Source organism: Cavia porcellus, unplaced genomic scaffold (assembly GCF_034190915.1).
Source record: "Cavia porcellus strain 051 isolate PalLab524CR breed Dunkin Hartley unplaced genomic scaffold, mCavPor4.1 scaffold_26, whole genome shotgun sequence".
Lineage (NCBI taxonomy): Eukaryota > Metazoa > Chordata > Mammalia > Rodentia > Caviidae > Cavia > Cavia porcellus.
Window position 1 is genome coordinate 14,554,233 of NW_026947509.1, and position 17,031 is coordinate 14,571,263.

The 17,031-nt window shown below is 46.0% G+C and overlaps 1 protein-coding gene across 7 annotated transcripts in view; it reads right to left on the reverse strand.

Moving 5' to 3' along the window:
• Akt3 (AKT serine/threonine kinase 3) overlaps positions 1-17,031 on the reverse strand; it is a 252,692-nt gene that overhangs the window by 892 nt on the left and 234,769 nt on the right. For 5 of the 7 annotated variants that reach the window (XM_063237551.1, XM_063237552.1, XM_063237554.1 and 2 more), the window contains 2 exons: positions 9,127-9,229; positions 907-4,409 (listed from right to left, as the gene is read on the reverse strand). In XM_063237551.1, the coding sequence (XP_063093621.1) occupies positions 4,324-4,409; positions 9,127-9,229 (189 nt within the window). In that variant the 3' untranslated portion in view covers positions 907-4,323. Of the gene's footprint in view, positions 1-906; positions 4,410-9,126; positions 9,230-17,031 lie in introns of those variants that run through there. The other 2 variants (XR_010043619.1, XR_010043618.1) reach the window with 2 other exon arrangements.

Here is a 17,031-nt window from a genome sequence, read left to right on the forward strand (position 1 = left end):
CCGGTACCCCGCACCGGGCTCCGACAGACTCAGGTCCCCCGGCCTCGCAGTGACACAAGTAGCCTGGAACCCACGCAGAGACCGCCACGCCCACGTGCAGAGACATCAGCACTTGCACACAAGTTTGCGGTTTCATCAAATGTGCCAGACATAAAGACTGTCACATAAGTTATTTTAACTGTCCTCAATTCTGTTTTAGGTATACTGTGAATAAATTATACAATATTCTAAAATAGCACCTTTAAAGAATTATAGAGGTCACTTTATTTCAGCCTCCTGGATCTTCAACCCGTTGTTTTTAAGAGAACAGCACATGTAAAAATGCCCCCAATCTGGCTGCGTGACACACACAGATGCCTGCCTGACTCTGGTCCCAAAGCCACTCTGCTCTGAGTCACAGGAGTAAAGCCAAGGTCTACAACAGCAGCTTTATGAAGTAAAATCAGATGGCCCCACCTGGACGAGTAACAGAGCGGACCGCAGTGCAGCCGCCTACTGAGCCATCACCCCTAAGCCATCACCTGCCACAAAGTGTTAAAACACTCCTACGAGGGAGGCACGCAGAGCCGAGCTCCGCTCAGTCCCACAAGGCTCCGAGGGTGATGGGGCCCGCACGAGTCCCCAGTCTGCCGGGATCTGTCTCAGCCCCAGTGCTGTGCACCCTGCGCCTCCCCTTCCGATAAAGTCCTTCATCAAACCTCGTGTAACTGCACTGCTGCCTTTTTACTGAAGTAAAAACGATCCTGTGTGCTTCTGAGCTAAGAATAACTTACATACTGGCTATCACATCTTATTCTGGACAGGTTAATAGCAAGTAGGACTGTTAAAAACCTTTTCCCCCAGAAAAGCACAGTATTTCATTCTCTGAGATTTCAGAACCACATTCAACAACAACAAACAGAGAAGTAGCAGATTGACATAGTGCTTTATTTAAGCTGTCTGTACGAAGGAAAATAATGTGCATCCCTATCAGATACGTGTAAAAATACTAAGGATGTACAGTGTACAAAAACAGTTTCTTGTAGTTATTTCACATCCTTGTGGGTCATATACTTAAGGAAAGAAACAGTTTTAGGATGACCAACAGCAACAGTAATACAGTTTCTTGGGTTCATAATTGTATCTGCTCAAAACCCTCACCCAGATGACCGAATCTTTCGGGGATCTAATGAAAGAACTAGCAAGGTCAAGAAATGTCACAAACTAGAAAGCTACAGGGAGGTAATTCGATTACCAATTTAGAGGTTTTCTCTTTATTTAAATAAATACTTTACATTTCATGCTTGCCTGTAATGCACTACCAGGAGCAGGAGGAGGAAGTCCGGCTGTGATCAGTACAGACGGTAGCAGCAAGTGCGCACACGGAGTGTGGAGACAGACCCTGCAGTTAGTGAGGGAGGCCTGACCTTTGAATCTAGAAGAAGCAAGTGGCCCCGCGAGAACAGTCAGCTCTGAGAAGCCGGAAATCAGGTGTGCGAAATGGAAAACATACTGAGTAATGCTGTGTCATTAGTGCAGAAAGCAAAGCTGTGCACAGCCCTTGCCAGCGGTCCAGGCAGAAGTGGCCAGTTTCCTCCTGGATGGCTGCCTCAGGACGAGGTCAAACTTCTTGACAGCTCGGGCTGGAGTCTGCCAAGGTGGAGCTGTACTTGGATAGGAGGAGTCCAGGTTTCCGGCTGCTCCACCTGCCAGAACCCAGAGCTACGGCTACAGGCAACACGGGAGGCTGCACAATCTCCCTCTGCTCGTCTCTGCGCTCTTTCACGCCTCCGTGCCCAATGACTGGGATCCGGGAGTGAGAGGGAGGGAGGCTCAAAGTCAAGCCAGGAACACGCCTTCAGTGATACCTACGGCCTGGGGGATGACTGGGCCCTGCACGGGGCTGGGGACTGAGGACTAACGGAGGAGTGACTGGCCTGGGGCACTGCAGTGCCCATCATCAATCTTTATGAAGCATCCTTGGCCAAGTTCATGGAAATCACCTTCAGTTTGGGGTGGGCAGGGGGCACCAAAACAACAAAAAGCCGTGTGTGCCCACCGTCCAGTGCCACGCTTCCTCTACAGGGACCAACACCCTGAAAGTCAGCCTGTCTCAGCTTTCTTTTCTTCTTCTCACCTGTTTCTTTCTTAGAAAATGGATGCAAGACAACTTAAAGAACATACCTTCTAGTTTACTTTGTCACCGTGAAACATTCAACATAATTCCAAGTGAAAAAAGTGAATCTATAGCTGTAAGAATGACCTGCCATTTGCTGTCACTTCCTACTTAATACTAAGGATGACAGTCACTCAGGTAGGACTGTGAAAAACTAGGCTAAAATCTGTCTGAGGTGTCTTAGCTGCCGTAGTGAAATGCCCGTAACAGCGGCAGCCCCAGCGGCCCACCCACCGCCAGCAGTGGTCTCAGAGCTATCAACCCGCACTTCCAGTGTCCAGAGGCGAAGACATCTGCAGGTGGATATGAGTCACCCCCTAGAAAGTCACTTGCTGTCTCTCACAAAGCAATCATAATACTATGTCGCGATGTCATCTTCTGTTTGGGAGCTGTCAAGAGTTTAGCTAGAATAAATCTTCATGATCATCTCAGGGGGCTGGCGCCCTCCGGATCACCACAGGCAGGGCTCCTGCCCTTGGACTTCACAGGCTGCTTTGGAAAATGTCAGCTCCTAGCACCAAAGGGTTTAATCTGAAGATCATCATTAATGAAGGAGAAAGATGAGGTTTGCATCCATGTCCCCTCTCAGTGAGAAATGTCAGGATTTGGAGACATGAGTATGTACAGAAAAAGAAAAGCTAGAGGTGGTCTTTCTGTTTTGTTTTCCCTGATGGCTTAATTCAGTGATAAATGTACCTTGATTAGAATAAACACACCAGGCTTTATCTTTACTACTTTGTAAATGCTCGCAGTGTGTTCCTTTTGTCAAGTAAAGTTTGTTTCTTAACATCACTCAGGTCTCGATTTTCCTCATCATGTTACACTGCCAGGTCACCCTAATATTTTAATTCTCAATGAACAAACAGCGACAGCTATTTGTTTCATTAACCCCTTAGCGTGAATTGCTGATTTTCTCATTTTCAGCACCAAGGGGTTAAACGACGGCATCTCTTCTCCCAAAGCCAAATTCTAATTGATCTGCACAATTGCAGAGCCTTATCCAAATTTTTTTACACAGGAGAAAAAGTGCATGATTCTCATCGGCGTGTACATCCCTTGCACATGGGTCAAAAGAAACTGTAGTAAGTCTATTTCATGTAAGTTGGAGCTGCATTTGCTAACATGACGTACAATTCTCATTACTAAAAAATAAATACTACTGCAATACAAACAAAATCATGAAAGGACATTCAAAGTTTTAACATCTCAGAAAAAGCTAATCACCTAGAACTGAAAAAGTAAAAAATTAAAACTAATAAGGCAAACACCTGTTGGTTTACCTTGGTGTACAATTTTGGTGAAAGCAGGATCATTATACCTGTCTACATTCTTCAGCCATCAGAGGTGATAAAGATCAAGATGGGAGAAAGGTTGCCAAGCACAAGGAAAAATGCTCTGTGGTGCACGGTGTTTGCTGAGACCCTGGCTCTGTGCCTGTGCCTTCGCTTCTTGGTAGAACAATGTCCGCTCGCCCATGATTGCCTGTGAGGTTTGGACGTCCACGCGTGATACTGGGCATCCGCTGTAGTATCCGACAGGAATCGGGAACATGTGTGTGTATCTCCCAGTTTTCAGTCCTCGCAAATGCTTCCTAATGAATCCAGCTAAACCTCAGTGACGTACACTTTAGCTGTGTGCACACATCAGATTTGCTCTGCTAACCTTGTGCATGTGCACATCACCACCCTTCCACAACTGCTTGTTTGGAAACAGAAACTAAATCTTCTTAAGTCTAATTAGTTTTTCATTTATCTTCTAGAAAGTTAAAAAATATACCTAGAATCAGTGTATCTCATTTAGCCTTCACTGTTAGGGAGAAACAAAAACTAAAAGATCAAGATGACAATTTGTGCACAGATGAACAATGGTGGGCTCATGACTTCCACAGATTATAAAATTACTCCTTAAAGTTGCTATAATAGTAAGACAGTAGCAGCAACAGCATGAGACCTTAGACTGAGATACAATTTCATGCAAAAACAAAAACGGGAGTGTGTCTGTGTACGCGTGTTCTCATGTGGGTGAGAGGTGGCGAACAGCCGAGGCCTTCGGCCCGTCGGGAGGTTGGAAGTGCCCTGCTGTCTGTGAGAGCGAGGACTGGTGGCGATGTCCGGGAATCATTGTCAGAATAACCTAAGATGACAGTGAAGGAGCAGAATGGAACAGGCTTATTCGCGTCCACTCGCAGAATAGGAAAACTGAGGGAAATGTGGCCGCCTCTCGTTGTCCATGCAGTCCATACCATCTTCATCGTCTGCGGGCAAGAAACAGCCATTTTAATTTTATGCTCATTTTTGCAACATTCTGTCTGGTGTGTACTTTAAATTTCTAACATGAGAAGAATTAACAGGGACATCAGTGCCCCTAGTGTGTTTATCAGTAGAACACACAGTAATTATATTTCACAAGTTACGTCCTCTTCATAAACACAGCCTATAAAGAATACTATGAAATCACGAGAGACACCGAAATTTTAAGATTCAATAAAACTGTGAAAAATATTATTGAACAGAATTTTTAATATAAAATCACGTTTAACACCCTTTTACTTCATAAGGATTGCAAGCTTGAGCTCCGGCTAAGTGACTTCCAGCTAAAAATCTTTTTTTTTGGTCTTTTTTGAGACAGGGTCTCGTGCCACGCAGTTCAGGCTAGCCTTGAGCTCACTTTGTAGCCCAGGCTGGTCTTGAACTCCAAACGATCCTCCTGCCTCAGCCTCCCAAGTGCTGGGATTACAGGCATGAGCCACCACACCCGGCTCCAGCTAAAAATCTTAATGGCATATACTTTAACTCGGTCTCAAAATACAAAGAACTGGAGAGGAACTCAGCGCGCACGCCCTGGGTTCCATGCCCAGTACCTCCAACACCAGCTCACAACCAACGCCGAGCTCCACAGAGTTCACCCGGCTCTTCCCTAGGCCCTGCAAGGACAAGGCGCAGGGCCCGCAGCTGTGTGGCTCAGCGCTGCACAGCCTGGGCCGCTGGGGGCCGCACGCAGTCGGTTATGACCAATGAGCAGATTCCTCCAGCAGCACCCACGGCGGCCCGCCTCCAGCAAGCGCACCACCGGCTATGCGCAGCAAGGGGTGCAGTGCCAGCCTTCCCGCATCCCCACCTCCCACGGAGCACCGATTTTGGGCGAAGGGAGCAAGGCAGAGGCCTGCACAGTCTCTGCACCACGCCCGCCGTGCCCAGGACTCCAAGAGGAGGGCGCTGTGCCGCTGTCTGAAGGGCAACGCGCCTGCCCTTCTTCCCTTACTGCTCACTTTCTCAGCTTTCTTCTCAACACAGGAGATGCTCAAAAGCAGGCCAAAGTGGCGCAGAGCAGAGTCGGTGCCCTCCAAGGCCAGTGGAGGCAGAGACCCACTTACCAGGCAGACCCGGCCTGGCAGACCTGGCACTGTTGGCACAGGAGGCCACAGGGGTAAGGGGCGCTTGCAACAATGCCACGTCACAGGGCAGAAAGCCTCTCCAAGGAAAAACAGCAGAAACCGGAGCGCTCTGGGTGTGACAGGTGCCAATCACGGAGCAAATCAACAGTTTCCGCAAATAGTTTCTGAGATTCAACAGAGGTACCCAGGACTCCTCCTGCCTCAGCCTCCGAGCTGCCTGCCTGTGGAGGGTCAGCACGGCCTCTGCTGTCACCACAGGACCACCTCACTCTGCCTCTGACCAGGAAAACCCTGAGTGTCACATACACCAGGGGACCACACTGGGCACCCTGAAAGCCCCTGCTGGGACCATCCCGGCACGGAGGACGCACAGCCAGCACCACCTCCCCAGCGCATCCCTGTCCAACTATACAGCAACAAAAGCTCCCAGATCTCAAAGAAATTCTATTTTTCTCTAAGGCGGCGGCAGAGGACCATTAATGAATATAACGAAAGACAACACATTCCAAAATCTGTTCAATTAATTAACACCAGTGAGGACAATCTGGCATGTTTCTGCAGCTGTTTGTAGAAAATGGAACATTTTGCTTTTCTTAACTGCTGATTTGTTCTAAAAAATAACTTCATTCTGTTTTCTAAAAGCAAGGTGGCAAGTGGGAAGACAGTGACCCGAGAACAGTACTGCGGAATTGTCCCCACCGCCCACCCCCATGTGGCCTTGGCCTCAGTCTCCCCGACTTGCTTTTCTGTGTCCATAGGGGAAGCCAGGCTGACTGGGGCTGGTGGACTCGACACCACAGGTGGCCGAACCGAGGGGCAGCACCAGGTAGGCAGAAGATGGCATTGTGCCTGTCAGCCCCACACCAGGCGACACTCTGAACTGCCCAGGGCCCAGGGGCATGCGGGGCCATGTGCCACCTCTGATGCCCAAGGAAGACAGCGCTCCACAGCCCAGGCTGCGGCAGGGTCCAGCCCGGTGGACCCTGTCTCATTCCAAGGGGACCCTGTCTCATTCCAAGGGGACCCGCCCTGCCAAGACACGTGGGCTTTCTGACGCGATCCACACCTAAAAGGTCGTATTCTGCTATCTGTACAAAAATGACACAATATGAAAAACACTATGGATGGCTTCCTTATTGCTAGCAAAGCTGAGGAACTAGGTTCAAAGTGTGTTCTAGAAACGGTGGTAAGGGAGCAAAGGCCTCTCCAAACACCCCGTCTCACTTCAGATGCTCCACACGGGAGTGAAAAGCCTCTGGGGACAAGCCCTGAGGGAGGCAGGCGAATCCAAGGGCTCTGAGGGCCCCCGCTAAGCTTTACAATTTAACCCAGTCCCGGAAAAGGCCCTGGCTAGGCATCTAGTTTCTACTTTAATTTGTTAGTTCCCACGTAGATTTTCTAGCTGGTCTGCTGTGGTTTTTCTAGTGCTCCATTTCTAGACAATTCCCTCCCTCACTTCCCCACCTCCCCCATACCCCACCCACACCTTTGGCTCTGATACTGGCCAAACTGTCACCTTTCCTGTAACACCACAGAAACCCACAGTGTGGGCTGGCCACTGTGGTTTCTGAAATGTCTGGAGAACTTGAGGCGTCCTTCTAAACACATGTCTTCTCGAGCACATGGTAGGGCAAACAAAGGGCTCCTAGAGGTTATCCAGCCCTGCCGTCCCTTTCCCGTAGGACAGAGTGACCTGCCACAAAGTGTCCCCAAACAGAGCCAGCAAGTAGCACAGAAGAGACAAGAGCAGCTTCCCGAGACCTGAGTCCATCGTCCCTGTCTACCAAACTGGGATTCTGCATTTAACTTTCTGAAGTAGAAAGTGCGCTCACTACGTTTCATTTGCAGCATCCACCCATTCTGATGACCTCCACATTGGGCTAGCCGTCCACAGGGGCCTCACTAGTGTCTCCTCCCAGCATGGAGCAGCTGGGTCAAAGGCAGCTCTCTGAGGAAGGGGCTCTCGGGCTAAGCACGGAAGAACAAGGAGGAGCTGTGCTTGCAAACATTTGTGACCAAGAGCACCAGAGGCCAGGGGAACAGGAAATGCCGAAGTCATCCCTCTGACATTTCAGAGTCATTTCAATGCCTAGCGAAGTGCGAGAGATCAAGGTATGGCGGGCTGGCGGGAGAAGATGGAACAGGAAATGGCCAGAGGGCTGGAGGGCCCTGGTCTGCCAAGCTGTGCGAGCCAGGGAATCCAATGCAGCCGGCACCAGGAGCCACCAGAAGGCAGGAAGCCCAGGATTGAGGGTCTGATTCCAGTTAGGATTCTACCCAAACACCGGGGCCAGCGCGTGCTCCGTGGTGGAACTGCCCAGCACTGTGAACAGTGACACTGCCGCGTCCACGCTAGGGCAGGGGCCAGGGCCTGTGTCCAGTGTGCCTACTTAGACGGCCCTTTGTCATGTGCCAGGACTCCGCAGGCTTTCCAGACGCCTGGCTCTCCGTGTTGCGGAGCTCCAGTGATGGCACCCCACCCCTTCAACACGCAGGCATCTTGAACCTCGGCCTAGGCACTGCCAAGCTGGTGTGTACTACACTAACTAAAATAGGACCTTGGCAACTCAGTTTCTCTCTGTGTTTCAACTTCTGCACTTTCAAAATGAAGGTGAACAACTCTTTAGCTTGCTGCAGATCTGAAGGAACGGAAGAGCGTTGCCCAGAAGCACCAGTCACAGGGACACTGGCACAGGTCTTGCTGCAGAGCCACGGAGCCCGGGCTGTGACCTGTGGTCGGAAGTCGCCCCCATCTACCTTGCTAGACCCAACTCTGCTTACTGAGGCCGGATTTCACCATGTCACGAGGCTACTGCGCGTCTGAGAGCAGAGAAGAAATGCAGGAAACCCAGGGAGAGGAGGACCGTGGGAGCCGCAGATGCGGGCCTGAAGGATTCTGTCACCTGTCTCAGAATCGCCCAAACTCCATCCGATTCCCTTCTCAAACCAGTGGCAGACAAAGACCTTGTCAGCATGAGAACATTTGCAAGTTACATCTGGAAACTTCTTCTTTCATTAAAGTCCTCTGATGCTTAGTAGTTCTCACAAGGCAGGGCTGATCCACTGATACACAGTGTGAGATGGGCGTGGACATACATCTTAACAGATTTTTATTTAATTTATACATATCAAAACTAACACGAAATACAATTATGTGTTCAATGACTTTACTGCTGAAGAGACAGCTAATTCAAAAAGAGTGACTCTATTTAAAATGAACTTAAAACTGCTCAGTGAGGGGAAGTCGCAAGCTGGTGCAGTTCTGAAGGGGGCACGTGGCACTGGGCTGGGCTGGTGACTGCGCTTGCGGTCTCTCTAGCTGATGTCAAAATGGTCCGCAGAAGGGCGGTGGGAAGGGCCATGCCTGTGACCTGGTCTACAACCCTTTCACATGTTGTATTTTTCTACTCAGAAGAGCTTTTTTTGTGCATACCTTTTAATATTTCCATACCAGGGGGCTCTACAATCTTAGATGGAAATTAAAAGTCACTGTGAAATTTGACCTTAAAAAGACAATCATTTTTACTAACAGTTTGCTCCAATCATTTTAGAATGTCATCGGTCACCGTCTACTTACATTTTTCAGGTGGTGTTATTGTAATAGTCTGAGCTGTGAATTCTTCATCAAAGTATCTGGTGTCTGTCTCAGATGTTACCTGAGGCTTAAAAGGAGGCACAAGCTGTACGAAGAAAGAAAACAAGCTGTTAGCTGAATCCAGGGCAGGGAAATCAATTCTAGGCTGAACGTGGGAGCAAAAGCACCAAAGGCAGAATCTCTGTGTGAAGTGGACAGACAGAGCGTCTGCTTCTCAGTCTGCAGTCTAAAGGCACCGCAGGCAGTCCCTGTACATACAGCTCTCCACATAAAATCCGAGTGACCATGGGAGCCACACTGCTAGGGTGAGCGGAGACTACGGGAAACTCCACCCTGATTTCTTTCTGGTAACAAAACACAGGCAGCATCATATAAATGCCAATGACCATGACAGAACACGCTCTTCTAGCGCAGAAGCACCACCTTGCTGGCTTTCTGTCCTCTCTTCCTGCTGCTCGGCAGGAGACTAACATTACAGACACGAGGGTGGCTGGAGAACTCAGGACACTCTGCCAATGATCGCTGTCCCCAGCCCCTTTGTATTACAGGGTCTCATCTTCCTGCCATGGCCTCCCATGTAGCTGGCATTACAGGTGTGCCACAGCACCTGGCAGGAAGGCACAGCTCACAGTCGCTCCCTGCGTCACAGAAGGCTGTCTTTACACCTCATGAGGAGCCCTGCTTAACCGAGACAGGCATTGGTGCCCATTCTGCCTGGGTGCAGGGGTTCATGGCAGCCTCTGAAGCCAGACGCAAAGTTTTTTCCTGATCCTCAAAGATGTCCATAACTAAAACAAGATTCAGAGCAACTCCTCTGGGTGGGCTGGGGCTGCACTCTGTCAGGGGGTCCCACTGGGGCATGGGCAAGAGGAGCTGGGCAGGGCAGGGAGCCCAGGTGCCGGGCTAAGCTCTGGACTCAGAAGGCCTGCTCTGATGGGCACCATTCAGCACAGAATACAACCGCCACAGCAACAGGAGGGCAGAAATCAGCACAGAAACAGAAGTACATGACTGGCTCTAGGTGAATGCATTTCCCCACTCTCACTACTGCACAATTCATGTTACATCAGCCAAAACACATGGAAATTGTTTTCTGGACAAAGAAAATATCACAGTATTTGACACATTATATATGTGTATATTATACACATTTCCCAAAATTCTTTAAATCACCTCTAGATTATTTACAATGCCAAGCAAAGTGTGAATGTATGCCCCCCGCCAAAGTATTCTCTGGGCAGATTACATTTTAAAATGTTAGTGGGGTGACCAGTTAAAAGTACGTTTTCAAAGTAAAAATCGGTTTATGGCACACATCACAAGCGTTGGAATCTTCTTTCCGCCATTCTGTTTCCCCAATTACAGTTATTTTAATGTCATCAGCACGAGCAGGTTCTCTTTTGGGGGTGGACCCGAATTCAGTCCATGTCTAGTCAGTACCATTGCCACCAAGCAGCACCCAGTTCTCCTGGCCTGGAAGGCGTTCCCCTGCAGGCTGATGAGTCAGAGCCAAGGGACCCGGCAGGCCAGCCCTTCCGAAGGGGGAGCGCTTTCCCTGTGGATCACACAGCACACACTCAGGAGCACCAGAGGTGATCACGCGTGCTAAGTTTTGGGTTTGTTTAGAAAACCAAGAGATAATTGCCCCTCCTGGCAGGAGCCTGGGACTCCTCCAGCTGTAAGCACGCCAATTCCTTCCACTCACTCTCCAGCCATTCCCCAGTGAGACCTTCACCTTACTGTCAGAGGTGGCCCCGCTCTGTCTTCTCGTGGGCAATGGAGCAGGCTCTGCTCTCCTGTCCCACCCTCACCATCTGCTTCCTTTTGCAGTCAAAAATCTAACTCTGCCTTCAAGTTAAGGGAAAGCTTCGTCCTTCCCGATGAGAAAGACAATGGTCACTTACATCTTTAAAATCCCGAAACATCTTAAAACAGTTTTGAAACATTACAGGGTTAAATCTAACAGTCTGCTCAAATGCCATGTCAGTCCCGAGGACTTCCCAACTGTGTATCTCCAGTGGGCACCTCCACGTCACTTTCTAGCCCCTCATGCTTTTTCAAAACTTTTTCTTTTTATCTCACTCTCAATAAAATACTCATGGAACTTAGGTTTTCTTATGTCCATCTTTTTCTTGTTTCTTCTTCTTGCAAAGAAGAAACCCAGGGCCTCTGAAGTGTTCGGCAAGTTCTCTTCCTGTCCTATGGTGTCACTCTGCCCTCTCTCCCATTTCCCATGCTCCCGTGGACAATGACAGACATCTTTCTGTCACAGCAGATGTATTTGCCAAATTTTAGGATTCTAGGTTTTTAACCTAACATAAATGGGACCATACAGTATGGTCATTCCACATAATTTCTTCTGCCGTTCCTCCATATCACTGCATGCATCAGGAGCTCCTCCACACACTGGATTTCACTGTAAGTGATGTACATGTGATCCAAGTTGCTTCCAGCGTGGGGTAAATACCAACAAAGCTCCTATTAACCTTCATGTACAAGTCTGATATAGACAAAGACTATTTAGACTTAGAATTAATTTCTTTTGGATACACAGCAAAGAGTAGAATGGCTGGCTTTTATGAAAGGTCTATATGTGCCTTTTCAGGAAGCCACTAAGCTGTTTCCTTTTTTTCTTCTTTTTGAGGCAGGGTTGCACTATGCAGCTCAGCATGGCACTGAACTCACTGTGCAGCCCAGGCTGATCTTAGCTCCCAGGGATCCTCCTGCCTCAGCCATCTGAGTGCTGGGATTACGGGCTGCACCACCACACCCAGCTTCACAGTTTCCAAAGGCAGCTGCACCATCTTACTGTAGGCCACAGTGCCTGGCGTCCTTCCCATGCCTGCTTCAGCCCTCACAGCACTGGCTTGGGCCCGTCTTTTGTATTAACCGTTCCACCGTGGTAGTGCTTCACAAGGGCTTCATGTTCACATTTCCCTCGTAAATAATGATGCCAAGCATTTTCACAACTTTATTTCTCCTTTGGTGAAAACTCTGTTCAACTTTTGAACGTTTTCTTCGTGTCATGGTCTTTACCATTTTTTTTGTACGTACACATGCTTGTCCTTTGTCAGGTTTGTGATTTGCACATATTCTTCCAGTTTTCAGTCTCTTAATTGTGCTTTTGAAGGAAGGAAGTTCATTCTGATGAAGTCTGACTTCTTCTTGTGGCTCTGGTTTTGCTCTAAGAAATGTTTCTATAACCCAATACCACAAAGCCTTTCTCCAGTGTTTTCCTGTCAAAGCTTTACCTTTTAGGACTAGTCTATTTGCAGTGAATATATGATGGGGATTTTTCCCCATTTGAACTTTGACATCAGCACTGTGCAGTGAACCGAATGGCCACTTTCCTTGTACTGAAAGTCAGCTGACCATACAGGGCTGTGCTATGGTTTCATACATCAAGTCCTAACGTCAATGTAGGTCTTTCAACTCTATTATTTTTTAAGCTGTCATCTATCAATTTCTACAAAACAGCCTGTTAGAACTGTGATTAACACTGTGTTGAATTCATGTATCAATTTAGAAATAAAACATCTTAAAAGCATCTGGTCTTCTAATCCATGCATATATCTCTCCATTTATTCACATCATCTATAATTCCCTTTGGTAACATTGTTTTCAGTTTTTATTGTAAAGGTCTTTCGTATTTTCTGGCAGACATACAGGTACTTTATATTTTTCTTGCTGTTGAAAATGATATTTTTATTAATTTCTATTACAGCTTGTTAAAACCGTCTTTGTACTCTGCAGTCTTTTGTGTATCTTGTATCAAGCAACAAATGAACTAAACTTTAGTAGATTCCATTAGATTTTCTAAATACTCTTATGAATAATGAAAGTTATTTCTTTGGTCTGCAAACATTTTATTATTGTCTTACTTACTATAGTGCTAAACTTTCCAGTACAATGTTGAATACTACAGTGACTGTCTTTGCCTTGTGAAAATAACTTTCCAAAGATATTAGCTGTAAATTTTTCCTATATATACTTTATCAGGTTAACTAATTTTCCTACTTACAATTTACTGGAAGTAATTTGTTTTGCTTAAAATAAAAAATGCACACTGGATTTTGCTGATTTTTTTCCCTACATCTAAGACTTTTTGCATACATGTTTCCTAAGGAAACTGGTCTATGCTTCTCTTACAGTATGTTTGATTTTGGTATCACGTTAATGTTAGCTTCAAAGAATGAATAAGGAAACATTTTTTCATCTTCAGTTTTCTGGAAACATTTGCACAGAACTGACACTGTTCCTGAAGTGTTGGGTAGAACTGACTGAAGCCCTGTAGGAAAGCAGTCTTCTTTGAGAGAAGGATTTTAGCTACAAATATAATTCACTTAGGAGACAAAATGTCCCTTATGACTTTTAATCGTATCTATTTCTTCTTGGTAATCTGTGTCTTTCAAGAAATTTGTCCTCGTCAGCCAAACTGTTGACTGTTCTGCAATAAGGTTATACAAAATATTTCCGTATTATCCACTTACTACTCATGGAATCTGTTGTAGTATCATCACTCTATTTCATGATAATAATCTGTTTCTCATTTTTTTGCTCAGCCAGGTTAGAAATGTATCAATTTTAAAAATCTTATCAAGGAATCAGTTTTTCTTTTATCATTTTTCTCTATTATGTTTAATTATCTATTTCACAGACCGTTTTGTTCAAATCTTTATTACTTCCTCTCTTTTGAGTATAGTAGGCTTAATTTATTGACTTTCATGTTTCTTAGGAGAAAGCTAAAGGCACTGATCTTAGACCTTTCTTCTTTGATATAATTATCTAGCTCTATAAATTCCCTCTGAAGTATTTTATCTTACAGCTGTACATCTTGTTTTCTTTATAAATTCTTATCAACTGTGTCTTTGATCCATGGATTATTTACTGTTATATTTAGTTTTCAAATATTTGGAGGTTTTCTATACCTTTCTGTTTTAATTTTAAATTGCATTTCCTTGAGAGACAACAATGCTTTAAATAATTTTAATCCTTTAAAGTTTAAAGAATTGCTCTCATTTACATTGCTCAGATATAGGGATGAGAAATTTCAAACTGATGGTAGTGAAATGATTTCCCAAAGATTATACATTTAATAGGAACAGGTAAACCTAGGTCTTTTGACCTCAGTCGTCCTACTACAGTACTTACATACTAAAGACTCTGCACGAAATGCTTTTGTTTTTGACATGTTTCAGCAAACATTAGCTAATGTCAAGACACTCACACTGGCGCACATTCTCCTATCTCTCAACCCCACAGAAGCAAGAGAAGACAATTCAATGAAATACAAATACCTGCAGAGGAAAAGCAGATCTTTATGTGTACAGGAAAAGCTGTGGGGTAGAACTTACAAAGTACTGCGACAACAATCAGATTTATTCCCACGTAAATCATTGGGGATGCCCAAATTCCATTTCATCACAAATTTGCAAACTATACGTCTACTTTAAGCAACAGATAAAACATTTTCAAATATTGTGTTATATAGGCTGAATCTTGCGTTCTGTTTTAGGTTAAAGACCTAATCCTCACTACCTCACAGGGTAACGGTATTCGGTATTCAGATGTAAGGCCTTGAAAGAGGTGACTCAGTTACTCTTGGAGGAGGGAGGATCGAGGAGGAGGGAGTTGTTGTTGTCCAAACACACAAAGTACCCTTAAACTGTGAGGAGAGGCCACACGCCAACACGGGGGAAAAAGCAGCAACAGCAGAGCAAGGGAAGAGGACTCCATAGGAGCCAACCCTTCACCCTGGATTTCCAGCCACCCGCAGGACGAGAAGACTCCTCTTGATTAAACCGCCCTGGCTGTGGCACTGTTACAGCAGCCCTAGCACAACAGCACATCTCCTAGCTTACCTCTACACTACATATTCATCTCTTCTTTCTTTTCCTCCGGTCACTGCTCCCAAAACACTCCTGTATTAACTGGCATGATGTAAATTCCCACTCAGAAGTGCTAAAGCACTGATAAATAGTGCAACTACTGTGACCATTAACTGTGACTGGCAACTTGACTGGATTAAGTGATGCCAAGCAGATTAAGACAGCACATTTCTGGCTGCATCAGGGACCTGTATGAGGAATTTCACATAGGCCAGCACACTGAGCCATTTAACTATGGCTGGCACCACTTAAGAGGCCTGCAGCATGGCTGGAAAGAAAGGGAAGAAGCAAGAAGTCAGCTTGTGTCCGAGAAGCTCTGTTCTGCTTGAGCGGGTGCACCTTCTGCTCCTGCCGTCACCTGGACACCAGCCTCCAGTGTCCTCGGCCCGTCAACCCACTCTCTTGCTAGTAACCCTCCAGGGCACTTTCAGGCCTCAGGCTGGCACTGGATCTTGTCCTGCTCGCTCTGTGGCCTCTAGCCTCTCAACTGAGTTGCTACTGGATCTTTGGGCTCTTCAGTACAGAGAGGGGTCGGGGAGGGGCATCCAATTATACCTGTGTAATAAAATCTCTTATGTAACTGCTATTGATTCTACTTCAGCTGGACAACCCTAATCAATACAACTGTAAATCTGAGCTTTTTTGTGCCACTCAGTAAGTAGCTATTAACTGTAAACTCGACGCATCTTCCCAACAAATGCATTACATTTGGAACAGACTTTTCTTTGCTGCTCCAGGAAAGTGGGGAGACCTTTAAGAGGCAGGAGCCTAATGGGATGTTTTCGAATGCTGTGGGTGAGCCCTACAGAAGGTGGACTTATGATATTTATTCCTCTTTTTTTCATCTTCCTAACTGCCATGAGCCAAGTAACCTGCTCTGCCTTAACTCTGGTAATGAGGTACTCCCTCACCATAGGTCCAAGGAACAGGGCCAGCTGTGTGAGACAAGCATTAAATTCTTTTCCTTCTTGAGCTGACTACATTCCAGTAACAGGAAGCTGACATGGAAAACCGCTGCAGTCATGGAAAGCTGACTCGGATCAAGAGGCAATTTCTTTGCAATCTCTAGTCCACATCACGGCAATGAACACTTGCTCCCCGCTCCTCTTTTCCACACTCATCGTCTACCAGATTTTAAATGCTATCAAGTCACTCGAACACTCACTGTCCGTGTAAAAGTGTCTCGTGTTTCTTGATAATGTAAGGAAAAGGACAGAAAGATTTTTCTTACACAAATCAGAATGAACGATATTTGGTATTTCTGTTCTCAACAGCAGCATGGGTGTATGAACACCAAAGTCCCTGAAAGACTTTCCTCAGCAGCAAAGCAGTTGCTAATAAAATCTATCTATGTTTGTTCTTCTATTTTCAGTTCCAAGTTAAGAAACACAGAGCAGGACTTGAAACAGTCTAGGAAAGCTAACACAGACAATGATTAGGGTACCTTCATTCTCTTAAAACTGTGGCTGTCTACTATTTTTGTTTTGGTTTGTTTGTCTGTTGAGACAGAGTCTCTATGTAGCTCACGTTGGCCTTGAACTCATAGCAAGGCCTCAGTGTCCTGGAGCACTACAATTACAGGCCTGCGCCACCATGCCCAATTTTGTTTGGTGTACATGCATTATAGCACTTGGACACACACTGTTTTAATACAAACTGTCAGCACTACCGAATGCTTAGATTTGCCAAATAGTAAAATAGCATTAGAAAATAGGTAAGGTTAGGTGGAAACTCTGGTTTATTTAAACTCTACTTTTCATGAAAAACTGATACATATGCTTGCATGCATGTATTGGAAAAGCAGAAGTGTGGAAAGAAGCCTCAGACCTAAAAAACAGATGACCTAAGATACACATTCTTTAACTGCATTACAGGCTGAGCTTTGCCATACCAATAAATTCTTTGGCATAAAACCAGAAATTCAAATAAGTATAGTATTTTTCATTTATGCAAAACCACAAGACAGTAACATACTGTTTACCTTGACCTGATTTTATTT